This window comes from Petromyzon marinus, chromosome 59 (genome assembly GCF_048934315.1).
Source record: "Petromyzon marinus isolate PM22_M1 ecotype Great Lakes invasive population chromosome 59, UKy_Petmar_22M1.pri1.0, whole genome shotgun sequence".
NCBI classification, from domain to species: Eukaryota; Metazoa; Chordata; class Hyperoartia; order Petromyzontiformes; family Petromyzontidae; genus Petromyzon; species Petromyzon marinus.
The window spans coordinates 20,044,575-20,072,028 of record NC_133725.1 but is presented as its reverse complement, the minus strand read 5'-3'; the positions used below and the strand labels follow the sequence as shown (position 1 = coordinate 20,072,028).

The 27,454-nt window shown below is 52.0% G+C and overlaps 1 protein-coding gene across 2 annotated transcripts in view; it reads right to left on the bottom strand.

Moving 5' to 3' along the window:
• Window positions 1–16,628: 16,628 nt before the first annotated feature.
• The window catches only part of LOC142905937 (dual specificity tyrosine-phosphorylation-regulated kinase 2-like), a 119,224-nt gene continuing 108,398 nt past the window's right edge, over window positions 16,629–27,454 (bottom strand). Inside the window, exons 8-12 of one of the 2 annotated variants that reach the window (XM_076053170.1) lie at window positions 24,012–24,093; window positions 23,488–23,660; window positions 21,975–22,035; window positions 21,267–21,384; window positions 16,629–16,897 (exon numbers count right to left, since the gene is read on the bottom strand). In XM_076053170.1, the coding sequence (XP_075909285.1) occupies window positions 16,657–16,897; window positions 21,267–21,384; window positions 21,975–22,035; window positions 23,488–23,660; window positions 24,012–24,093 (675 nt within the window). In that variant the 3' untranslated portion in view covers window positions 16,629–16,656. Of the gene's footprint in view, window positions 16,898–21,266; window positions 21,385–21,974; window positions 22,036–22,715; window positions 23,661–24,011; window positions 24,094–27,454 lie in introns of those variants that run through there. The other variant, XM_076053169.1, reaches the window with a different exon arrangement.

Sequence of the window (27,454 nt, the reverse complement as noted above, 5' to 3'; positions counted from 1 at the left end):
CTCCTCCACCAGGGTCTCCTCCTGCACCACCAGCTCCTCCACCAGGGTCTCCTCCTGCACCACCAGCTCCTCCACCAGGGTCTCCTCTTCCACCACAAACGTCAGCTTCCATTTAGAGGCCAGGGCAAGCGCGGAGGATGGGGGCAGGGCCGGCTCCGCTCTATAAAGAGATGCGCACGACACCGTTCCAACTTCCTGCTACAGCAGAGATCACAGCCCCCCCCCCCCCCACCATCGTCCGCGTACGGACTGTGTGCAGAGATAGATTGACCAGGCTAATAACGATGGTGCAATAATGCAGCATACCTTTGCCCATCGTGGGTCTGGTTACAGAATGGGCATTAGTCTTGCGATATCACAAAGGATGAAGGGCTACATGGTAAAGATATGGCTGCCTCATTATTTGTCCTCACCCAGGAACCAATTATAAAAATACATCCGTATATAACCGAATGTATACGTGGGGTTTGAACTGTACATGTGTTCGTTTGCAGGCAGCAGGGCTGGAACTCAGTCAAAGAGGGACCTGGGTTTGATTCCCATACTTGGGCCACTTTCTCCGTGTGGAATGTGGAGTGTGTTCTACCCCCCCCCCCCGTTTTGTCCTGCATTGGTTTCCAAAATCAGAATACATTATTTAGACTGGATGAAGAGGAATCCGATAAGCTATGAAGCTCTTCTTTCACAGATATGCAGTCGAGGCACAGGGTCAGCAAGTTACAACAAACAAGAGGAGTGCAACGTGTAAAAATGTAAGCAAGTCACAAAAAATTGAGCACAAAAGCACAAAGTACATAAAATCCTGCCAGATTTTCAACACTAAATGTAAACTTGGGCAAGGCAGCAAAACATCAACAAAAACAGCCCCAGACCCCTCCAAGACAACACACAGTCCCTCAATAAAATTGTACATTAAAATGTAACTTTCATTCCTTTGGGTTTGGCATTTTCCTCCACGTAACTGAACCCTGACACACGCCACGCAACCAGTGTTGGATGGACATCCTCGCCAGTGTTAGAAATTGAACCTCCAAATCACTCAATTGGGATCACATAGCAGCAGTAGCAAAAGCAAATTTGTTCTGTACTGCAAACAACTTGGCAGGACTCTACTGAAAAAGAGTCTTGAGACTGAGTGAGGCTCATGCTGGCTAAATAAGGGTAGTAGTAATAAATATAAATACATTAACGGGAGCAGAGCCGTCCCCCGGGTACGGTGTACTGAGGAAACCGCCCCAGGCACCGTGCTTTTGGCGGCCCTCTGCTTCGATGTCACGGTGTCAGACATCAAATGTCTTTTTAACACGTAGGCTTTCGCACCAGATTGGCTCACAAATGATGACATCACATTCACATTTATCACTAAGACCGAAACAGGAGTATTTCTCCACAATTCTGGCCGTCACCTTATGAGGCTGGTTGCAATCCCCGGCAAAATGTCGTACTCGAATAGTAAATGTGGTGGGTTTACTTTCCAACACTGGTGTGCTGATCTAGTAACTAATTGGCACATTTTGTTTACATGATACACCTTACTAATTGGCTGTGTTGGGTGGTGGTGAGTTTAACAACACATGTATATCTATGCGATCTAACCGAAAAAACCCCTGTATTGTTGGTAATACTTCCGATTTAATTGTGACTTGCCCCGGGCCCCACACCTCCCTATGGACTGCCTTGAACATTGGACAAGCAACTCATGGCTTACCATCACTCAGCAGCTCCAAAACACTGTACACTGCCAGGAGCAGCAATGGTGGTGGCGGTGGCGTTGCTGGTGGTGCTGGTGGCCACGGTCCGGAGCCAGCTGTGACCCAGCGCCTGCGCTGGCGTCATACGACAATCCGGATCCCATCTGTTGAGAGACGCACCGGGGTCACACGTGGCTCACATGCTGAGAGAGGCGTGGTGAGAGGATTGACGTTCCTTCCCTTCTCCCACGAGGTCCAGGATCGCACGGCATCAGCGGTAGTCTTGGTAGCAGCGGCAATCCTTCAATACGCGGTACTCTAATAATGCCCTGAGCCTCGCACTGCCGAGGAGCATCTTTAACGGACCTCCAAAGAGGGCGATCTTAACACCGGTGGTACTGGTTATCGGCAGGTTAACTCAGCTCCACATCTTCCTGGTGATCGGTGGAGGGCGATCGTTGATCACCTTGGTGGGAGAAATCCTCATGGGGAGGGGGGAGGGGGTGGGGGATGATTCTTACCGCAGGCAGGAGCTGACAAAGTCAACAAACTCCGGGTCGTGGCTTTTGAGTGCCCCGTGAAGTGACAAGCTCCCTGGCACCCTTCTCTTGACTGGGGAGAACATCATGCCCAAACGATCTGCAGGAGACATGCACAGCAGGAGAGACACACAGTCACCAACCACCACTTTGCCCACCTACCCACTTGCCCACGCGCCCATTTACACACCCACTCACCCAAGGAATTGAAAATACAAAGAGGCCCCCCCGCATGGCCACCCCCCCAAAATACTACAACAGCTCCAGGCCACACCCTAACACTGAATCCGTCCAGTTGCTCGCCCCACCCTTCAACTAACCAAAGTAGTGCATTCCGTCAGGAGCTGCATACATAATGCATCTTGGAGGCAACCCAAGGATCTGCACATGGTTGAGATAAAGGCAAAAGTCACCCGTGTAGCCGCAGCAGACTGTAGGGGCAAGTGCTTTTAGTAGTGAGTAGAAACAGCAGCAGCAACAGTAGCGGCACCTGTTGAGGGCCAGGACTGTGGTACACACAGAGAGGGGATAGTTGGCCATATTGAAGCAGGTGCACACGGCACCAGGTACTCATTTGAGGCTGATTTGTACTAGGGGATGCCCAGTACCGGTTCAGATAATCCTCACTGATGTTGGCCGTGAATTGGAATCAAACTCGCATTACCGGGTTTGTAGCTGAGCACGCTAACCGCTACACCACTCCTCCCCCCACACGTTCAAGACACACACGTGTACACGCATAAAACATACGATGGCTGCCATTCGCCAGATCACCAAGTAGCCAATCGCCCCCCCTCTCCTGGCTCCCCCCCCCCCATAGCCTACAACTTCAAGAAAGGAGGGGGGAATCACGAGCGGGTGAACGTCCAGTTGGAAATACCTCCATGCAGCACGGGAGGTGGTCATCGCGGCTGTCCGAATGGAATAATTTCCTGCCGGTCGCCAACTCCGCCACTGTGCAGCCCAGTGCCCACATGTCCACTGCACACGTTAATCTGTAGCCCAGCAATACCTCCGGAGAGAGGTATGGCAGGGTCCCACCCACATGCAGAGCTGCACAACAACAACGAATATATAAGTACGTGTGTGTGTATACTCACTGTGTCATGAACAGCATCGTTATCACACACTGTCACATGTACAGACACTAAGAGACTTGCACACACACACACACACTGGAACACAGACACACCCACACGCAGAAACTCACACCCACACGCAGAAACTCACACCCAGGTGAGGTTACTCACGTTGCCTTTTCACAAAAAAGCTGGTGCCAAAGTCCGTGACCCTGATGGTGCCAGTCACGGTATCCTTGAGTAGAACATTTTCCTAAAGGAAGAAAGGCAGAAGTAATTCACACTCGGAGGTTACGCCGATAGCATTCAGCCAGCAGTGGATCAATCACGTACCACGGTGCAAACTAAACAGGGGAACTAGGTGAGGCGTAGCGCCGTCATCAACCTTGAGTCAAGTGCAACATTCGCTGTTTTCTGACAGCTGCCACTGGGGGTGCCCCTTTCAAATGCGTCAAGATGAGCGATGTTAGTCGAGGCTCATCACATTTAAAGCTCTCTGAAGCACCATCTAAGTAAAAGGGTGCGGCTCTATAGACAACTTATCCTAGTTGCTCACAGCTGCCCGATAACGAGTTACGGACCAAAAAACACACTCGAGGGCGCACGGATTTCGTGACGCTTTCCACCGCACGTTTGTCTTGGGAAGTTTTCCATTCACAGCATGGAAGCTGACAACGGGCAGCTGTCAGTTCAAACGCGTGTTTGGCACGTTTTGAAAATCATTCTTTTCGGCTCCGGTTTGTGTTTCCCAAAGTTTGGGGCAACGCTGTCATCTACATTGCTGGTTTTATCTGTGGTGAGTCCCGCAATAGCGACACGACTCTACACGACAGTTTAATTCATACCAGATCATCACCAGAGGTAAGGTGACCCTGCTTCCTTCCAGATAGACGGACAGAGCTAACACATCGACCCTGTGACCAACGTGGTTAGTTTTCTCTATGGACCGAGTCCCCAATAATGACACAACTCCGGAACAAAGTCACGCTGATTGCTGTGTCCACTCACTGGCTTGATGTCTGCATGGATGATGCTCCTGGCCTTGGTGTGGCAAAGGAACTTGAGGATGCCCCTGGTGTAAGTTTTCACCATCCCCATGTGCAATTTCCGGAACCCCGCTTCCGTAATCACATCATAGAGGCTCTCCCTGTGAAAGAGGCAGCAGCAGCAACAACAATGACAACAACGAAGCAGCGTCAGTGTCATACCCTGCAATACTGCGTGGATTCTGATAACGACAATATTAATATGATATTTGCACATTCACGACTAATATGATTCATAGCTCAGTGTGGGTTTAGGTCATCGGTTTGTTGATAAACCAAATCAGTTAGCACATCTGTCCACTTGCTTTCATTGGCTCTGTTTCCGGGTGGTGGAATTATCCATTAGGAGATACAAACTCCACGCAGAAAGGCGTCCGAGTTGAGAATCGAACTCAGGGATTTTCACCGAGGGGCACAAGCGTCACCACTGCGCTGCAGCCAACCTGCTGATCGAGTGGAGGCGTGGCTATATAAAAGTGGGCGGGGCTGATTGAGAAAAGAGGAGTGGCCTCGTGCACCCGGGACACATTACAGCTCCACAGTATCACAATGCGTGGGTGGCACAGGAATCCCAAAAGTAACATCTAGCCCCGGTGGTGTGACGTTATCACCCTCCCCTGGTGTGGAAGAGATCGGGGCTTTGATCCCGACCGTGACGCATGTATATTTTGAGTTTGCATGTTCTACCCCTGGTCACGTGGATTTTTCTCCGGGTTCTCTGGTTTGTCCCTCCACATTTAGAAACATGTGTTTAGAGTATTTGGCTGCTATACATTTCCACATCAGCCATTTTTTTTAGCTATCATTTGTAGCCAGGCCGCTTGTGAAAAATAACTGATAGGGCAGTGGGCTTTACCTGTTAAATAAAAGTTTTAGTTTAGCTAATGTAGTTAACCACGCTATGGGGGGGGGGGGGGGGGGGCGGTGGGAACACATGGTACGTACTTCAACAGCTCCAGGACAATGCAGTGGTGTCCTCTGAAGTCAAAATGGTTCAGGACTTTGATGATGTTGTACTCCTCATCACTGCCCTCGCCCTGAAGTTCCAGAGCCATCTGGAGCTCCTTTCTCTGAAATTTATCATCCTTGGAGCTGTGCAGAGAAAATCCACAAATGAATCATGACTTAGACTTGCTAAAGGAATGACCAGAAACAAATTCTATTCCGAATTAAATAAATAAATATACGTTCCCCAAGTGTAATGGCATTGTGAGTTCCGGTACCGCGCTCATGGAAGGTTCCAGAAAGGATCGGGAAGAGGATCAAATAAGCAAGGGATAGAAGGGGGTTTGGGGTGTTGCCTGAACGTAGTGATTCCCTAATGTGTGAATTGAGCCGACTCCGAGCATGGCCCCAGCCACACTCAGGATTCCCAGAAGCTGAGCCAAGCCACGGCTGAGCCACTCATGTATCTTTAACAGCAGCTGAGCGGCTCAAGCCTGAGCCAAACCACGGCTGAGCGAGAGCTGAGCCTGAGTTTTAGAGACTGAGCCACAGCTGAGTCGTGACTAAATGTGGCTCTCACAGAGCAAGGCATTATAACGTGGGATATCATGGGACCTCCTTTGCCAGTACCAAAATATCAGAATAGATTTTCCCTTTTTTTCTGGCAACAAAACAGGTGTTAAGATGTTAAAACACCAAACTGAAACCTTTTACAAGGAATCATGTCTGCATTAACCATAATACTTGTGGTCAGAATGCAAACAAAAAACATACTCTGATAATATATGCATTGTCTTTGAAACTGATTGGTCCACACCAGAGACAGCTTTCTTTTGAGCCTCGTCTCAAAAACGATGTTAGACCAGAGTACGCCAAAAGGTGTACAGCACAAAGACAAGCGTTATCAGAGTAATGAGAGCTCAGGGTGAACGGCTACATCATGGACCTTCTTTGGGAGTATATTTTGGTACTGGCAAAGGAGGTCCCATGAAGTAGCTGCTATAACGCAGAACGCACCCGTTATAACATGTAACACGCCCGTTATGACATGGGACAACCCCATTACAGCGTGGAACACGCCTTTTATAGCGTGGAACGTGCCCATGATAATGTGGAAGGCTCCCGTTATAACACGGACCGCACCCATTATAATCCGGAATGCTTCTGTTCTAATGCAGGAAGGCGCCCATTATAACGTGGAATGTGCCCGCTATAAAATTGCAAGGCTGAGCGGTATGACACAGTAGGTGGAATGCGGAATGATCACGTGACGTGACAGCATGCCCTCCGTTATTGATCTCTTTACATCACTGTGTGCGTGTATTATATCTTGCAAAACTTTATCGTTACATTATATATGGGGATATTATGTTTGCTTAATGTGCTTTCCCTTAATGCGGCACTTTTCAGGAATGCATCTACCGGGTTAAATGAAGACTTAATGTAATGTAAGAGTGAACTGATCCAGAACAGGGGGAGAACATACAAACTCCACACAGGAGGACACCCGAGTCAGGAGTCGAACCGGGGACCCTCTACGTGAGGCACGAGTTGTCACCACCTCATCACACGGCCGCCCACAGCACTGGACATAACAACAACGTCGTCCTTGTGACGACACAACTCTGAATTCTTACCTCAATGGTGATCTCAAGATCTTCACTGCCACCAGGGTGTTCATCTTTTGGTCAAGGCACCGGATCACCTGGCTTTGAGCTCCATCCCCAATCTTCTTCAGCACCTCATAGCGGTAGTGGAGGTGCTCATGGTGGACCTGCACAAAATTACACAAATTTAGACTGACTATATTTTGAAAATCACAACATGTGAGCATTATTTTACGAAATAATTGCTTTTATTAAGCGTTTGGTTTTCTTAAATCTGTAATTGTGGAATGCTCTGATGTCTGCTGGCCGAGTCACCCTAAAAAAAGCTCTTTAGCTCAATGGGCTTAACTTGGGAAATACACTTCTGATTGTGAAGTGTGTGGGAGAGTGCACGTGTGCTTTCTCTGGTTGGTTGGTGCTTAAATTGCAATGACAAGAAGCCACGAACCCCGCGACTGCTGCGCCCTGTGACCGCCCCCACGGCGGGGGCTTTGTGGCGAGTCTCACCGGAATGTAATGATGTTCGTGGTCGTCGTATCCATCGTTGTTGTGTCCCCGGGATCTGTTGCGGAGCGCAAAGTACCATACTTCCTGTATGGCGACAAGCTCCAACTTCTCCCGGTGGGTCATTTGTGGGCCAAAGAGAGCCAGGATTGCTGCAGGCAAGAGAATAACAACAGCTGTCGGTGATCTTTCATTTAAGCAGCACAGCCTCAAAAAGTCTCAAGATTCCTTTTCAGGAGGTTCCTGCAGATGCTTTACAGAGAATGGGGGCGACGCTGCTGTCATTACGTCTGCTGTGTGATCCCAATTTGAGGAATTTGCAGGGGATTTGGATGTTTTGGCCAATACCAGTTATGTCCGTATGTTAAACCGTGCTTCGGCAGCCCTGCTAATCAGAAGTGAGGGGGAAAGGCAACAAACTAACAAGTTCGCAAAAATTATTGATTTAAAAGTGCATCGCTCCAGTGGCTGCCTAATGTCGGAAGAGCATTCCAGATGACTGCAGAAGCACATCTGAAAGCGTGCCATGCAGTGACCATCTTTGTTCGATGTCCAGCTATATGCAGCTCTGAGGACATCTTAGGTTGCTTGGGTTTGAAAACGGGGTTAACGAATTAGATAAATATAACACAGATATGCCAAGAAGGATTTTATGAAATAAGAATAGCTTTTACCCTTTCTGGCACAAAAACAGGTGTTAATATGTTCAAACACCAAATAGATACCTTTTGCAAGGCATCAAGTCTGCATTTACCACACGTACTTGTGGAAAAATATGCAAACAAACATGCTCCGATAATATATGGGCATTGTCTTTGAAACTGACTGGCCCGCACCAGAGACAGCCTTCTTTATGACCTTGTCTCGTCGGTGTTAGACCAGAGAACGGCAAAATTCGAACGGTACATCACCCATGCAACATGGCCACCATGAAGTCCCCCATGCATCATGGTCACTGTGACGTCCCCCTTGAAACATGACCGTCGTGATGTCCCACCATTCAGCGTGGCCATCTTGACGTCACTCATTTCTATTCTTACCTTGTGGCGATTTGCTGCGGATGGAGCCGGTGCGCGCTGAGGACAGCGCACTCCACGTGGTGCAAGACTCGCCGTTACTCCGAGCCTCTCCAGCTCGGCTGATCTACACACACAAAGACAAACGTCCACCACATGGGCTTGATTAAGATGTTGGAGCAAGTGCAGTGGGCGAGCACTGAGCCAGCATCTCTGACATCCTGGGCTCCACATTCAGGAGGGTCCTGCCGAGATGTTGCCAGTTCTCAGCGTTGGGATATTTGGCCAATATCAGTTGCCATGCTTGGATTTACAATGAAAGACGTGTGGATTTCGAGGTCACACGCAGGTCAATGGCATCGTTCAAACTGTTAAGAGGAGTGAGTGGGACTCGGGCCGGACGAGCCATGGCTAGGAGGGACAACAATGGCTCACGGTCAAGAATAATAACGGAGCGACAACCAAGGAACAGAACACATCAGAGAGGAGAGCCGCTAGAGAGATGGTGCGACGAAATCGGCGCTTGGCAGATTATTCCATCACAGGATGTGAGGGGTAGTAGGGTCTCAGGGAGAGAGGCGTTCATCCATCAGTGGATAGATAACAGCGCTGTAGATGCTCACGCGTAGACGGGCACGTACACCAACAGGATCTCGGAGAGACACTCTGATAGACGCGCACACACTTAGGCGGGCAAGGAGAAGCACACCCAGGTATACAGGTGACAGGTAGGCACACGCAGAGGGGAGAACACACGTCCACCCATACTTCACCACACGAGTCGAGGAGCCACATGTACCTCCATGGTAGCAACTTGCAGACGAGGGTGCTCAGAGCTCACGGTGTCTCTCGCGCGGTCCGGGTCTCTGCGTGGAGAGCGGCAGACAGAGGCAAGGGACACGCAGAGTTGAAGGGGCATGACACACCCACGTCTAAATCCACGTCACGTCACAATGCGGACTCTCATCAACACGGACTCACATCCTCACCAGTCACACAATACGAAAAATACAAAAAACAACAACTGCCATTCGCCACTAAGTAGCGGTGATGTGACCACGGCGCCTGTGCCAGGCCAGGTGCACTTTGAGACCACGTGAAGTGCCGAAGGCTCACTGACAGGCGGTCACAGGTCAGACCCAGGTGCCATGAGTTGTCTGACTGAGATGACTGTGCCAACTTGCTGCATTTTAGATGCCCGGCTCAAAGGTTGTTGTCGTGAGCGTTGCTCCTCTGTTCGGACACCACTACTAACACTACTCCTAACACCACCAACACCACCACTACGAACACCACCACTACGAACACCACTACTACGAACACCACTACTAACACCACAATTAACACCACGAACAAAGACAAAGATCCCCCGTATAGCCTTAACAGACTGTTGGGGCAAGTGCTGTCCGCGAGCACCTATGAAGGCCGGCACGGCACACGAGAGGGTGGGTAGCCAACACCACGCCCGGCCGCCTTTGTCTCCCCAGTGGCAATGTTTGCACCTCCCACCAGGTACTCATTTAAGGCTGAGTCGATCTAGGGTGAGGCCCAGGACCAGTTCAGATAATCGTCACCAATGTTGGCTGTGAGCGGGAATCAAACCCAGGTCGCCAGGTTCTTAGAGCAGCGCGCTAACCGCTACACTACCCCACTAACACCATAACTAACACCACTACTAACACCACCACCAATAATACCACCAACACTAACACCACCACTAAGACCACCACGAACACCACTACCAGCACCAATAATACCACCATCACTAACACCACCACGACTAACACCAGCAACAAAAATTCCACCATCACTAACACCAACAACAACAATCGCCATTCGCCACTAAGTGGCGGTGATGTCACCACGACGCTTGTGCCAGGCCATGTGCACCTTGAGGCCAAGTGAAGTGTCGAACGCCCGCCCGCTGGCAGGAGGTCACGGGGCAGACCCAGGTGCCACAGGTCGACTGACTGAGATGACTGGCTGATGCACCACCTGTGCCCCTTACTGTGCCAACTTGCTGTGCTTTAGCCATCCGGCGCTCTGCTCGTTGTTGGGAGCGTCGTTCCTGCGCTCTCCGTTGTTGTTGGAGGGCAACTGCCTCCAACTGCCCAGTAGCGTCCTTCACGAGCCTCTTCCACAGAGGCCGATCTTGACACAGCTGGTACCAGTTATCGGCAAGTCCACTCAGCTCCACATCCTGCTGTACCACATCATTCCATCTCTTCTCTAGCCCGTGCTGCGTCCGTTCAGCCCCCTCGATCCGGCCAAATAAAATCTGCTTGGGCATGCGGTGATTGGGCATGCAGGCTGCATGGCCCAGCCAACGCAGCCTTGACTGCCGGAGGAGCTCACTGATGGGGCTTTGTCCAGATCTTTCGAGGATTTGTGAGCTCCTCACACAATCCAGCCTTGTTAAACCCAGGATTGATCGGAGGCAGGCCAGCCTCAACGTTTCTAACCGGCAAAGATGTTCCATTAGGGGGGTCCACGTTTCACAAGCGTAGAGAAGGGAGGGAATGACTGTGGCTGAGAAGACCCGAAGCTTCGTGTGGAGCGACAGACCAGGTAGCTTCCACACAGCGTTACCCAACTGCTGAAAAGATAATGCCGCTCGACTGATTCGGAGTGAGACTTCTGCTGTTAAACCGGAGACGGTCATGAGCACACTGCCCAGGTATGGGAAACTTTCCACTCTCTCCACAACTGCCCCATCACCGATTGGGAGTTGTGGGGGTGGAGTGCTCGATGGTACAAAATACCCAGGCAGGTGCTTCGTTTTGGTGGGGCTGATGGTAAGGCCCCACCTCTTAGTGGCACACTCCAGTTTTAGCAGCAGCGCCTCCAACTCCTCCTCTGAGTGAGCCGCAATTATCACGTCATCGGCATACATAACGTGGTTGACCAATAGGGAGCCATCCCTTGACGGCATCCGGGCATTGATCAGCCTCCCACTGTATCTGTACCAGATGGAAATTCCTCCGGTACAGCTACTGAAGGCCTCACGAACTACGTGGTCGAAATAGATGTTAAATAATGTTGGAGCCAGAGGACATCCCTGTCGCACCCCAAGGTGAACAGGGAATGGCTCCGACTCCCGGCAATGTAGTTTTACCCGGGTCCGCTCACCATAATGAAGGTCCTTAAAGATCGTGAGCAGCGGGTCAGGGACTCCGAAAGCACGAAGAAGCCAGAGAGCAGGCCTACTTATGGTGTCATAGGCCTTTACCAGGTCAATAAAGCAGAGATGTAGGTCTTGTTGGAATTCCCTACACCTCTGCTTTAGCAAACGGACAGAAAATATGGCATCTGTGCAGGACCACCCTTTCCTGAAACCACATTGGGGCTCCGCAAGCCTCTCCTCAGCATGCCTGGTAAGGCAGTGTTGAATAATCCTTGCCAGGACCTTTCCCGGCACACTGAGGAGTGAGATGCCCCTGTAGTTGTTACAGTCTGTGCGGTCTCCCTTCTTAAAGATGGGGACCACCATGGCATCTGATCACCTCACTTACACCACCATCACTAATACCACCAACACCACCATCACTAACACCAGTAACACCACCACTATCACCACTACTAACAACCACAATCACTAACACCACCCGCAGACTCACAACGGACACGCACAGACTCGCAACGGACACCCACAGACTCACAACGGACACCCGCAGACTCACAACAGACACCCGCAGACTCAGAACGGACACCCACAGACTCGCAACGGACACCCACAGACTCACAATGAACACCCACAGACTCACAACGGACACCCGCAGACTCACAATGAACACCCACAGATTCACAACGGACACCCGCAGACTCACAATGGACACCCACAGACTCACAACAGACACCCACAGACTCGCAACGGACACCAACAGACTCACAAGGAACACCCACAGACTCACAACGGACACCCGCAGACTCACAATGGACATCCACAGACTCACAACGGACACCCGCAGACTCACAACGGACACCCACAGACTCACAATGGACACCCACAGACTCACAACAGACACCCGCAGACTCACAACAGACACCCGCAGACTCAGAACGGACACCCACAGACTCACAACAGACACCCGCAGACTCGCAACGGACACCCACAGACTCGCAACAGACACCCACAGACTCACAACAGACACCCGCAGACTCAGAACAGACACCCACAGACACACAACGGACACAAGCAGACTCACAACGGACGCCGGAAGACTCACAACGGACACCCACAGACTCGCAACAGACACCCGCAGACTCAGAACGGACACCCACAGACTCACAACGGACACAAGCAGACTCACAACGGACGCCGGTAGACTCACAACATACGCCCACAGACTCACAAAGAGACCCATTAACGTGGAAAGGGACCAATCTATTTGGAAAGGGACCAAGGGAAGGCGCCCAACCGCCATCTTGCATAGGGAAGGCACCTAACCGCCATCTTACGTGGGGAAGGCGTCCAATCGCCATCCCATCCTACCTGCCCATTATAAATCCACCCCACCTGTCCATTATGAACCCACTCTACGTGCCCATTATAAACCCACTCTACCTGCCCATTATAAACCCACCCTACCTGTCCATTATAAACCCACTCTACCTGCGCATTATTAACCCACTCTACCTGCCCATTATAAACCCACCCTACCTGTCCATTATAAACCCACCCTACCTGTCCATTATAAACCCATCCTACCTGACCATTAAATACCCACCCTACCTGCCCATTATAAACCCACCCTACCTGCCAATTATAAACCCACCCTACCTGCCCATTGTAAACCCACCCTACCTGTTCATTATAAACCCACCCTACCTGCCCATTATAAACCCACCCTACCTATCCATTATGAACCCACCATACCTGCCCATTATAAACCCACCCTACCTGCCCATTATAAACCCACCCTACCTGTCCATTATAACCCACCCTACCTGTCCATTATAAACCCACCCTACCTGCCCATTATAAACCCCAGTGACACGGCCAAGATGAACCCACCCTACCTGCCCATTATAAACCCACCCTACCTGTCCATTATAAACCCACCCTACCTGCCCATTATAAACCCACCCTACCTGTCCATTATAAACCCCAGTGACACGGCCAAGATGAACCCACCCTACCTGCCCATTATAAACCCCAGTGACACGGCCAAGATGAACCCAGACCCCACACGTCACTGACAATCGACGGCACCAGACCCCACAAAATCAACGTCCGCAAGGTCATCTCACGTCCCGGTGACTTTATGCACAATAACAACCCTCTTAGAAGAACACAACATTCTTACAATAATTATAATATTTACAATAATAACATTCAAAACTACGATATTATGTACAGAGCTATATATGATTAAATTATAACATTTTTTCTTAAACAAACTTCACGTGGCAGGGCCTAGACAGGCTTCTCGCCCAGTGCCTGCACCAGGCCTCCCTTCCCCCTCCCCATGTCCTGGAAACCGTGTGGCGAGGTCACTCCCTCCCTCATCCTCCTCCTTTGAGGACTGCCACCGGATGAAAACCAGCATGGGCTGGAGTCCCGGGGTAAGCGGGCCCTGGGTAGGCTACTGGGCTGAGTGTGTGGTGAGTGAGTGGTGGGCTGAGTGTGTGGTGAGTGCAGTCAGAGTGGCTGTGTCCAGTCCATGTCTGGGTTTCCACTCTTTCGTCTTCTGCCACAGCTGTTTCCCCACGGGAGTGTGTGGGGTGAGTGTGTGTGTGTGGTGAGTGTGTGTGGTGAGTGTGTGTGTGTGTGGTGAGTGTGTGTGTGGGGTGAGTGTGTGTGTGGGGTGAGTGTGTGTGGGGTGAGTGTGTGTGTGTGTGGGGTGAGTGTGTGTGTGTGTGGGGTGAGTGTGTGTGTGTGGGCTGGGTGTGTGTGGCTGGGTGTGTGTGGTGAGTGTGGTGTTACGGGGTGAGTGGGTGGTGCGTGCGGTGGTGGTGCTGCTCGTGGTGGTGGATGGCACCGACTCCACCACCACCACCACGCCGCTACTCTGCCGTGGGCCGTCCACCACACAGCAGCAGGCGGCCGAAGAGCGACCGGAGTGAGCGGAGCGCCCTGCCCAGTTGGGCCAAGCCCCCTCGCTTCCTCTTCTTCTTCTCCTCCTCCTCCTTCTTCTGCTGTTGCCGCATCTCCACCTCCTCCATCTTCTCCATCTTCTCCTTGTTCTCTTCTGTCTCCTCCTCCAACTCCTTCGTCTCGACCTCTTGCACCACGGCCACCACCACCACCACCTCCTTCTCCTCCTCCTTCTCCTCATCCGTCTCCTCCTCCACCTCCTCCACCTCCTTCTCCTCCATCTTCTCGTCCTTCTCCTCCTTCTCCTCCTCCGTCTTCTCCTCCTCCTCCTCCATCTTGTCCTCGTTCACTTCCATCTTCACCACCTTCGTCTCGACCTCTTGCACCACCACGACCACCACCTTCTCCACCTCCTCCTCTGTCTCCTCATCACCCCCCTCCTCCTCACATTTGTTCTCCTGCTCCTCATTCTCATCCTTTTCCTCATCCCCCGTTTCCTCCTCTATCTCCTCATCCATCTCATCCTCATCCAACTCCTCCTCCTCCATCGCCTCCTCCGCCTCCTCGTCCTCCTCCATCTCCTCCTCATCCTCCGTCTCCTCCTCCTCGTCCTCATCCTCCTCCTCATCCTCCTCATCCTCATCCTCCTCATCCTCATCTTCCTCATCCTCCTCCTCATCCTCCTCATCCTCCTCCTCCTCCTCATCCTCCTCATCCTCATCCTCCTCATCCTCATTCTCCTCCTCGTCCTCGTCCTCCTCCATCTCCTCCTCATCCTCCTCCTTCTCCTCCTCCTCCTGCTCCTCCTCCTCCCCCTCCTCATCGGAGGAGGAGGATGATGATGATGATGATGGGAGCCTCTTCTCCGGCTGAGCTCTGTGGAGAGAGAGGCAGCAACACCACAGCACCACCACGTCAGCATCGCGCGACTACGGCCAGAGGTCACAGTCAGTCCCCACCCCCAGGAGTGGACTTGCCCATCACGAGTTTCTACAGACTCATAGACACCCACAGAGATTCACAGAGACCCATACTCATAGAGACCCATACTCATAGAGACCCATGCTCATAGAGACCCATACTCATAAACACCCACAGAGATTCACAGAGACCCATACTCATAGAGACCCACAGAGACTCACAGAGACCCATACTCATAGAGACCCATACTCATAGAGACCCGCAGAGACTCACAGAGACCCATACTCATAGAAACCCACAGAGACTCACAGAGGCCCATACTCATAGAGACCCATACCCATAGAGACCCACAGAGACTCATAGAGACCTATACTCATAGAGATCAGCAGAGACCCATACACACAGAGACCCATACTCATAGAGACCCACAGAGACTCACAGAGACCCATACTCATAGAGACCAGCAGAGACCCATACACACAGAGACCCATACACATAGAGACCCATACTCATAGAGACCCACAGAGACTCACAGAGACCCATACTCATAGAGACCCATACCCATAGAGACCCACAGAGACTCACAGAGACCCATACTCATAGAGACCCACAGAGACTCACAGAGACCCATACTCATAGAGACCCACAGAGACTCACAGAGACCCATACTCATAGAGACCAGCAGAGACCCACAGAGACCCATACTCATAGAGACCCATACTCATAGAGACCCACCGAGACTCACAGAGACCCATACTCATAGAGACCCACCGAGACTCACAGAGACCCATACTCATAGAGACCCACAGAGACTCACAGTGACCCATACTCATAGAGACCAGCAGAGACCCATACTCATAGAGACTCACAGAGACTCACAGAGACTCATACTCATAGAGACCAGCAGAGACCCATACACACAGAGACCCATACTCATAGAGACCCACAGAGACTCACAGAGACCCATACTCATGGAGACCCATACTCATAGAGACCCACAGAGACTCACAGAGACCCATACTCATAGAGACCCACAGAAACTCACAGAGACCCATACTCACAGAGACCCATACTCTTAGAGACCCATACACATACAGAGACACACAGAGACCCATACACACAGAGACCCATACTCATAGAGACCCACAGAGACTCACAGAGACCCATACTCATGGAGACCCATACTCATAGAGACCCACCGAGACTCACAGAGACCCATACTCATAGAGACCCACAGAGACCCACAGAGACCCATACACACAGAGAGAGCCTCACCGTGGCTTCACAGCTCTGGGGAGGGCCCGGCTGGTGGTGGGGAGGGCCCGGCTGGTGGTGGGGAGGGCCCGGCTGGTGGTGGGGAGGGCATGGCTGGTGGTGGGGAGGGCCCGGCTGGTGGTGGGGAGGGCCCGGCTGGTGGTGGGGAGGTCGTCGCTGGGGCTGGCGGTGTCGTCGCTCTGGAGCCAGCCGTGAGCCAGCGCCTGCTCCGGTGTCATGCGGAGTTCCGGATCCCAGCTAGGGTGAGGGGGGGCACGGAGGGGGGTGAGGGGGGGCACGGAGGGGGTTAGGGGGGGCACGGAGGGGGGGGGGAAGGACAAGAAGGGGGGTGAGGCGGGGTGAGGATATGACGTTCGCTAGACGTACGTCACGTTCCGATCTGATCGTGTCTGTACGTGTGTGTCTGTACGTGTGTGTGTGTACGTGTGTGTGTGTACGTGTGTGTCTGTACGTGTGTGTGTGTGTACGTGTGTGTGTGTACGTGTGTGTCTGTACGTGTGTGTGTACGTGTGTGTGTGTACGTGTGTGTGTACGTGTGTATCTGTACGTGTGTGTGTACGTGTGTGTAGGTCCGTCCGGCAAAACAACCCCCTACCTCCTCGTGGTGCCGGACGGGCAACTCTGCCGTGGACAGTGCTGTGGGGGGAGGTCCAATTTCGATTGGCTCCTCCCCTCATGGCATCTGTGTCCACCACAGGGTCTAAACGGGAGCTCTGGACGGGTGCGAGGGGCTGGTAACCCCTCCACCTTCAATTAATTACCACTAAACCGCGAATTAAGTATATAGCTAATAAGCTTGTGCCGGAGGCCCCGGGGGGCCAGGCGTCTATGACGTCTCCTGGCCAAACCCCAATTGGCGGAGCCAGGAGATTGAATATCTACCCTCGGGGCTCCTCCAGAAACAACGAAAAACCACTACGGGTGGCAACGTGGAATGTTCGAACGCTCACTGCGGAGGAGAGGCTGCCACTCCTCTGTCGGGAGCTGGACCGGTACCGCCTGGATCTCTGTGGCATTCAGGAGGTCCGGTGGACCGGTTCTGGCTCCTGCCACCATGATGGGTGGACAGTCCTCTACTCGGGGCAGCAGACTGCCAAACAACAGGATGTGGCTCTTCTGTTGAACAAAAGAACGAAGGGGGCGTGGGAGCGTGGCGGTGAGGTGTGGGAAGCTGTAAGCCCCAGGCTACTTTGGGCTCGCCTTCCCATCAACCGGAGGCGAGGAATGGTGGTCGTGGTTACTTATGCCCCCACCGAAGATGAACATCCGTGAAAGGATGCAGGCAAAGCCAATGAGTCAGATGCCTTCTATGACCTCCTGTCACAGGTGCTGGCTAAAGTGGCCCCTCGGGATAGAGTCATCATGTTGGGTGACTTCAATGGCCGAGTTGGTCATGATGCTGGCACCTGGTCTGGAGTGATTGAAGGGCATGGGCCAGATCAGCTCAATAACAACGGTAGGAGGCTGCTAGATTTTTGTGCAGCCCATGGGCTTGTAATTACCAACACGCTGTTCTGGCATCGGCGCATCCACACAACATCATGGATGCATGCCGGGTCCAAGCAAGAACATCTGCTGGACTACATAGTTACGGACCAGCGGATGCGAGCCCATGTCCTTGACACCAGGATCTACCGTGGAGCTGATCTGCCCTCTGACCATTGACTAGTCATATGTAAGATGCGCCTGCCATTCTTCCACTCCGGTGGTGGGTGTACACCCAGGACCCCATGCCAACCTAAAGTGGCCTGGTCTCAGTTATCTGATGAAAGTTGCAAGCGAGAATTTAATCATCGCTTGCGGCTGGGATTGGCATCGTCCCCGACTCCTCCTGATGTCGAGGGGAAATGGGCGAGGTTTAGGACTGTGACTCATGCAGCTGCAATGGCTGCTTTGGGTACGCGGTCCAGACCTCCCCAGAGACCCTGGCTGACAGAGAAGGTGTTCAGGATGGTTGAGAAAAAACGACAGGCCCACTGTCATCGGCTACAGAATCCCACGTCAGAGAATGAGGAGGCTTACCGCAGCCTTCGCTCGGAGGTTCGGAGAGCCGTGAGGCGCTGCAAGGATGGGTGGTGGTCGCGGGTTGCTGAGGAGATGGAGTCTGTCTCCGTGGCCCGTGATCACAAATCTCTATTTAACTCCATCAAAAAAGTAACCTGCAGCGCCACACCTATTACCATCATTAGGGGAAAAAACGGTGATCTAATCTCCAACCCCCAGGAATAGGTTTGCAGATTTGCTGGGCATTTCTGTGAGGTCCTGGGGGAGGGAAAATCCCTCAGCCAGGAAAACATCGTGGCACAAAGTGAGGATGACCCTGCTGAGGCTGCGGTGCCTCAAATATTGGAAGAAGTCACCCCCTGTGAGTGGCTGGCTGAGGTGCCATCTGTTGAGGAAGTACTGAAGGCGATCCGGAGTCTGAGACCAGGAAAGGCAGCGGGCAGAGATGATCTCCCATGCGAAATGCTGAGGGAGGGTGGCGTTTGTGCACAGACTGCCCTATATGACATCATAACAACAGTCTGGACCACTGGACGGGTTCCGCAGGATTGGAAGGATGCCCTGGTAGTCCCCCTTTTTAAGAAGGGGGACCGCACAGACTGTAACAACTACAGGGGCATCTCACTCCTCAGTGTGCCGGGAAAGGTCCTGGCAAGGATTATTCAGCATCGCCTTGCCAGGCACGCTGAGGAGAGGCTTGCGGAGCCCCAATGTGGTTTCAGGAAAGGGCGGTCCTGCACAGATGCCATATTTTCTGTCCGTCTGCTACAGCAGAGGTGTAGGGAATTCCAACAAGACCTACATCTCTGCTTTATTGACCTGGTCAAGGCCTATGATACCATCAGTAGGCCTGGGCTCTGGGTTGTTCTTCGTGCTTTTGGAGTACCTGACGCTCTGCTCACGATCATTAAGGACCTTCATGATGGTGAGCGGGCCCGGGTAAAACTACGTGGCCGGGAGTCAGAGCCATTACCTGTACACCTTGGGGTGCGACAGGGATGTCCTCTGGCTCCCACATTATTTAACATCTATTTTGACCACATAGTTCGTGAAGCCTTCAATAGCTGTACCGGGGGAATCTCTATATGGTACAGATATAATGGGAGGCTGATCGATGCCCGGGTGCGGTCAAGGGATGGCTCCGTATTGCTCAACCACGTTATGTATGCTGATGATTGGGTAATAGCTGCTCATTCAGAGGAGGAGTTGGAGACGCTGCTGCTGAGACTGGAGCGTACCACTAAGAGGTGGGGCCTTACCATCAGCCCCACCCAAACTAAGCACCTGCCTGGGTATTGTACCATCGGACACTCCACCCCCACAACTCCCAATCGGTGATGGGGCAGTTGTGGAGCGAGTGGAGAGTTTCCCATACCTGGGCAGTGTGCTTATGACCGGCTCCAGTTTAACAGCAGAGGTCTCACTCCGAATCAGTCGAGCGGCAATATCTTTTAATTGGTTGCGTAACGCTGTGTGGAAGCTACCTGGTCTCTCGCTCCGCACTAAGCTTCAGGTCTTCTCGGCCACCGTCATTCCCTCCCTTCTCTACGCTTGCGAAACGTGGACCCCCCTAATGGAACATCTTTGCCGGTTAGAAACATTTAGGCTGGCCTGCCTACGATCCATCTTGGGTTTAACCAGACTGGATTGTGTGAGGAGCTCACAAATCCTTGAAAGATCTGGGCAAGGTCCCATCGGTGAGCTCCTCCGGCGGGCAAGGCTGCGATGGCTGGGTCATGTAGCCCGCATGCCCAGCCACCGCATGCTGAAACAGCTTTTGTTCAGCCGGATTGAGGGGGCTAAACGGGCACGGCACGGGCTAGAGAAGAGATGGAGTGACGTGGTACAGGAGGACGTGGAGCTGAGTGGACTTGCTGATGACTGGTACCAGCGGTGTCAAGATCGGCCTCTGTGCAGGAGGCTCGTGAAGGACGCTACTGGGCAGTTGGAGGCAGTCGCCCTCCAACAACAACAGAGGGCGGAGGAGCGACGCTCACAACAACGAGCGGAGCGCCGGGTGGCTAAAGCACAGCAGGTTGGCACAGTAGGGGGCACAGGTGGTGCATCAGCCAGTCATCTCAGTCAGTCGACCTGTGGCACCTGGGTCTGCCCCGTGACCTCCTGCCAGCGGGCGGGCGTTCGACACTTCACGTGGCCTCAAGGTGCACATGGCCTGGCACAAGCGTCGTGGTGACATCACTGCCACTTAGTGGCGTGTGAGTGTGTGTACGTGTGTGTACGTGTTTGATTCCCGCTCACAGCCAACACCAGTGACTGCGATTATCTGAACAACCGGTCCTGGTCCTCCCCTCGGTCGACTCAGCCTCAAAAGAGTACCTGGTGCGGTGTGTAAACATCTCCAACCCTGAGACAAAGGCGGCCGGGCGTGGTGCTGGCCACCCACCCCCTCTGTGTGTGCCACAGCACCGGCCTTCATAGATGCTGCTACTCGCTACTACTAACAGCACTTGCCCCTACAGTCTGCTAGAGGCTACACGGGGGATTTTGTCTGTGTGTAGGTGCTGCTACTCGCTACTACTAACAGCACTTGCCCCTACAGCCTGCTAGAGGCTACATGGGGGATCTTTGTCTTTGTTCTTACTGTAGGCAGTTTCTGATAAAGTTCACGAGCTGAGCTCCACATCCCCACAGCACGAAATGCAGGGGAATGCTTCCCGGGTGACGCTTCGTGGCCGGGCAGAGAGGATGGCCGAATCGGTCTGCAGGAGAGCGAGAGAGACAGAGAGAGACACAGATAGACAGAGATAGAGAGATAGAGAGAGATGGATAGAGAGACAGGGAGAGAGACAGAGAGAGACAGAGAGATAGAGAGAGAGGCAGAGAGAGACAGAGACACAGAGAGAGACACATAAAGAGATAAAGAGAGAGACAGGGAGAGAGAGACAGACACACGCACAGTGTCACTAACCACCACGTCAACAACATATCAACTCACCCACCCACACCGACTCCCACCCACCCACTTACTCACCTAACTACCTATCCACTCAACCCACCTACCACCCGACCTATCCACCAACTCACCCACCCACCTACCCACCCACCAACCTATCGACCCACCTATCCATACTTGGGTTGCTTATCAACCCCAACCCAGGTCGTAATTGAGTGGGCCCAAACCCCAACCACCACCTCCTCCCTACCGCTCCCCCCAGGCCCCCCCCACCACCACACCACCACCATCGCCACCACCACATCAACAACACACCACACCACGACACCACCACCACTGAACCACCACCAACACAGCACCACCACCACACCACCACCACACCACCCTTCTACTCACCAAAGAAGTGCTCTTTGTTGCGAGATCTCTCCACCATTTCTTTTGGAGGCATGCCCAGGATCTGCACAACCATTTCAAGACAGCGACAAAGAGAGACACGCTTGTTACACGCATTTTACACGCATGTTACACGCGTGTTACACGCATGTTACACGCGTGTTACACAGAGAGACCCATAGAGATTCAGAGACATATAGAAACATAGGGACTCCTAGAGACCCATACATAGATGCATAGAGACCGACAGAGATTCAGAGACTCACATAGAACCATAGGGACTCACAGAAACCCATACAGAGACCCATAGAGACCCATAGACTTACATAGAACAATAGGGACTCACAGAGACCCATACATAGACCCATAGAGACCCATATACTTATATAGAACAATAAGGACTCACAGAGACCCATACAGAGACCCATAGAGACCCATATACTTACATAGAACAATAGGGACTCACAGAGACCCATACAGAGACCCATAGAGACCCATAGACTTACAAAGAACAAAAGGAACTCACAGAGACCCATACAGAGCACCTTGGAGATCTAGAGACTCATATAGAAGGACAGTGACCTACACAGGGACCCAAGCTACAGCTAAACTATTTTTCTTTAACCAGGTAAGGCGCCCACAGAGCTACGTAGCTATTTCTCATCGGCCGTACGGCAGAAAAAGATCTCTATGTGACATTGTCACATTGAGCAGTATGGGTGCGTAGGTGGGTAGATAGGTGGGTAGGTTGGTAGGTGGGTGGGTGAGTGGGTAGGTGGGTAGATAGGTTGGTAGGTGGGTGGGTGTGTCGGTAGGTAGGTGGGTTGGTAGGTGGGTGGGTGAGTGGGTCGGTCGGTGGGTTTGGCGAGTCGGTGGGTCACTGGCTGGGTGACTGGCTGGGTAACTGCGTATTTGTCTGGGTGTCTGGCTGGGTGATTGGCTGGGTGACTTACTGGGTGACTGACTGGGTGACTGGTCAGGTGGCTGGCCGGGTGGCTGTGTGTCGGGCTGGGTGACTGGCTGGGTGACTGGCTGGGTGACTGGCTGGGTCACTGGCTGCGTGTCTGGCTGGGTGACTGGCTGGGTAACTGGTCAGGTGACTGGCTGGGTAACTGGCCAGGTGACTGGCTGGGTGTCTGGCTGGGTAACTGGCTGGGTGTCTGACTGGGTGTCTGGCAGCGTGACTGGCTGGGTGTCTGGCAGCGTGACTGGCTGGATGACTGGCTGCGTGACTGGCTGGGTGTCTGACTGGGTAACTGGCCAGGTGACTGGCTGGGTGACTAGCTGGGTGTCTAGCTGGGTGTCTGACTGGGTGACTGGCTGCGTGACTGGCTGGGTGTCTGACTGGGTGACTGGCTGGGTGTCTGACTGGGTGGCTGGCTGGGTGTCTGGCTGTGTGGCTGGCTGGGTGTCTGGCTGGGTGACTGGCTGGGTGGATGTCTGCGGGGCCGGTCTGGGCCAAGTCTCCCGCTTGAGGTGTCCCCCCCCCTTTCCCCCAAGGAGGCTCCCCGGTCACCTCGATGCAGCATGCCAGGTGGTCGTCGCGGCCGAAGGAGAGGAAGAGGTCCCTGCCGGTGGCCATCTTGGCGACGGTGCAGCCCAGGGACCACGTGTCCGCGGCGCAGGTGACCGGGTAGCCCAGCAGCACCTCGGGCGCCACGTAGACGAGGGTGCCTCCCACGTGCGAGGCTGTGCGGACGACGGCAAGCGACAGCGGCGGTGATGGTGAATGTGGACTGGGTACGTGCGCGTGTGTGGGGGGCGGTGGTGGGTGGGTGGGTGGGAGGAGAAACCCGCACACAGACACCCACACACCCACACACACACACCCACTCACACACCCACACACCCATAACCACACACCCACACACCCACACACCCACACCCACACACCCACACACCCACACACACACACAGACACCCACTACACACACCCACACACCCACACACACAGACACCCACACACACACCCACACACACACCCACACACCCACACACACCCACACACACAAGTGCAGGTGTATGAGGGTCACCACTCACGTGGACGGTCCACAAAGAAGCTGAAGCCAAAGTCGGTGACTCTGGCAACGCGGCTCGCGATGTTTTTCACCAGAATGTTGCCCTGGATGGGGAGCGAGCGGCAGGGAGAGAGAGGATTCACACTCAGCGGGGTCAAGGAGTCGAACACTCTCTAGGACTGTACGTCTATGTACGGTAACTACCTCTACTTATGAACGTTCAGCTTGCGAACTATCAGAGATACGAACCAAACCCAGTCCGTACGCTCCAGTTGCTGCTGTTCAGAACCGAGAGTTCATAAGTTCGATAGATGGCGGTCGTGGCATCTACATCTGCAGAACGTGAAGAACCAGTGGTAATCTACATCTGCTGAATGTGAAGAACCAGTGGCATCTACATCTGCAGAACGTGAATAACCAGTGGCATCTACATCTGCAGAACGTGAAGAACCAGTGGCATCTACATCTACAGAACGTGAAGAACCAGTGGAATCTGCATCTACAGAACGTGAAGGACCAGTGGCATCTACATCTACAGAACGTGAAGAACCAGTGGCATCTACATCTGCAGAACGTGAAGAACCAGTGGAATCTACATCTGCAGACCGTGAAGAACCAGTGGCATCTACATCTGTAGAACGTGAAGAACCAGTGGCATCTACATCTGTAGAACGTGAAGAACCAGTGGCATCTACATCTACAGAACGTGAAGAACCAGTGGCATCTGCGTCTACAGAACGTGAAGGACCAGTGGCATCTACATTTACAGAACGTGAAAAACCAATGGCGTCTAAATCTGCAGAACATGAAGAACCAGTGGCATCTATATCTGTAGAACGTGAAGAACCAGTGGCATCTGTGTCTACAGAACGTGAAGAACCAATGGCGTCTACATCTACAGAACGTGAATAACCAGTGGCATCTTCTTCTACAGAACGTGAAGGACCAGTGGCATCTACATCTGCAGAACGTGAAGAACCAGTGGCATCTACATCTGTAGAACGTGACGAACCAGTGGCATCTACATCTGCAGAACGTGAAGAACCAGTGGCATCTACATCTACATCTACAGAACGTGGAGAACCAGTGGCATCTACATCTACAGAACGTGAAGAACCAGTGACATCTACATCTAAAGAACGTGAAGAACCAGTGGCATCTACGTCTACAGAATGTGAAGGACCAGTGGCATCTACAGAACGCGAAAAACCAGTGACATCTATATCTCCAGAACGTGAAGAACCAGTGGCATCTACATCTGTAGAACTTGACGAACCAGTGACATCAACATCTACAGAACGTGAAGAACCAGTGGCATATTCGTCTAAAGAATGTGAAGGACCAGTGGCATCTACATCTACAGAACGTGAAGAACCAGTGGCATCTACATCTACAGAAAGTGAAGAACCAGTGGCATCTACGTCTACAGAACGTGAAGGACCAGTGGCATCTGCGTCTACAGAATGTGAAGAACCAGTGGCATCTGCGTCTACAGAATGTGACGAACCAGTGGCTTCTACATCTACAGAATGTGAAGAAGCAGTGGCATCTACATCTGTAGAACGTGATGAACCAGTGGCATCTACATCTACAGAACGTGAAGAACCAGTGGCATCTTCATCTACATAACGTGAAGAACCAATGGCATATACATCTGCAGAACGTGAAGAACCAGTGGCATCTACATCTACAGAACGTAAAGAACCAGTGGCATCTTCGTCTACAGAACATGAAGGACCAGTGGCATCTACATCTGCAGAACGTGAAGAACCAGTGGCATCTACATCTTTAGAACGTGACGAACCAGTGGCATCTACATCTAGAGAACGTGAAGAACCAGTGGCATCTACATCTACAGAACGTGAAGAACTAGTGGCATCTACATATGCAGAACGTAAAGAACCAGAGGCATCTACATCTGTATAACGTGACGAACCAGTGGCATCTACATCTGCAAAACGTGAAGAACCAGTGGTATCTACATCTACAGAACGTGAAGGACCAGTGGCATCTACATCTACAGAGCGTGAAGAACCAGTGGCGTCTACATCTACAGAACGTGAAGAACCAGTGACATCTACATTTAAAGAACGTGAAGAACAAGTGGCATCTACGTCTACAGAATGTGAAGGACTAGTAGCATCTACATCTACAGAACGCGAAAAACCAGTGACATCTATATCTCCAGAACGTGAAGAACCAGTGGCATCTACATCTGTAGAACTTGACGAACCAGTGACATCTACATCTAAAGAACGTGAAGAACCAGTGGCATCTACATCTACAGAATGTGAAGGACCAGTGGCATCTACTTCTACAGAACGCAAAAAACCAGTGACATCTATATCTCTAGAAACGTGAAGAACCAGTGGCATCTACATCTGTAGAACTTGACGAACCAGTGACATCTACATCTACAGAACGTGAAGAACCAGTGGCATATTCGTCTACAGAATGTGAAGGATCAGTGGCATCTACGTCTACAGAACGTGAAAAACCAGTTGCATCTGCGTCTACAGAATGTGAAGAACCAGTGGCATCTGCGTCTACAGAATGTGAAGAACCAGTGGAATCTGCGTCTACAGAATGTAACGAACCAGTGGCATCTACATCTACAGAACGTAAAGAACCAGTGGCATCTTCGTCTACAGAACGTGAAGGACCAGTGGCATCTATATCTGCAGAACGTGAAGAACCAGTGGCATCTACATCTTTAGAACGTGACGAACCAGTGGCATCTACATCTGCAAAACGTGAAGAACCAGTGGTATCTACATCTACAGAACATGAAGGACCAGTGGTATCTACATCTACATAACGTTAAGAACCAGTGGCGTCTACATCTACAAAATATGAAGAACCAGTGACATCTACATTTAAAGAACGTGAAGAACCAGTGGCATCTACGTCTACAGAATGTGAAGGACCAGTGGCATCTACATCTACAGAACGCGAAAAACCAGTGACATCTAAATCTCCAGAACGTGAAGAACCAGTGGCATCTACATCTGTAGAACTTGACGAACCAGTGACATCTACATCTGCAGAACGTGAAGAACCAATGGCATATTCCTCTACAGAATGTGAAGGACCAGTGGCATCTACATCTACAGAACGTGAAGAACCAGTGGCATCTACATCTACAGAAAGTGAAGAACTAGTGGCATCTACATCTACAGAAAGTGAAGAACCAGTGGCATCTACGTCTACAGAACGTGAAGGACCAGTGGAATCTGCGTCTACAGAATGTGAAGAACCAGTGGCATCTGCGTCTACAGAATGTAACGAACCAGTGGCTTCTACCTCTACAGAATGTGAAGAAGCAGTGGCATCTAAATCTACAGAACGTGAAGAACCAGTGGCATCTACATCTGTAGAACGTGATGAACTAGTGGCATCTACATCTACAGAACGTGAAGAACCAGTGGCATCTTCATCTACATAACGTGAAAAACCAGTGGCATA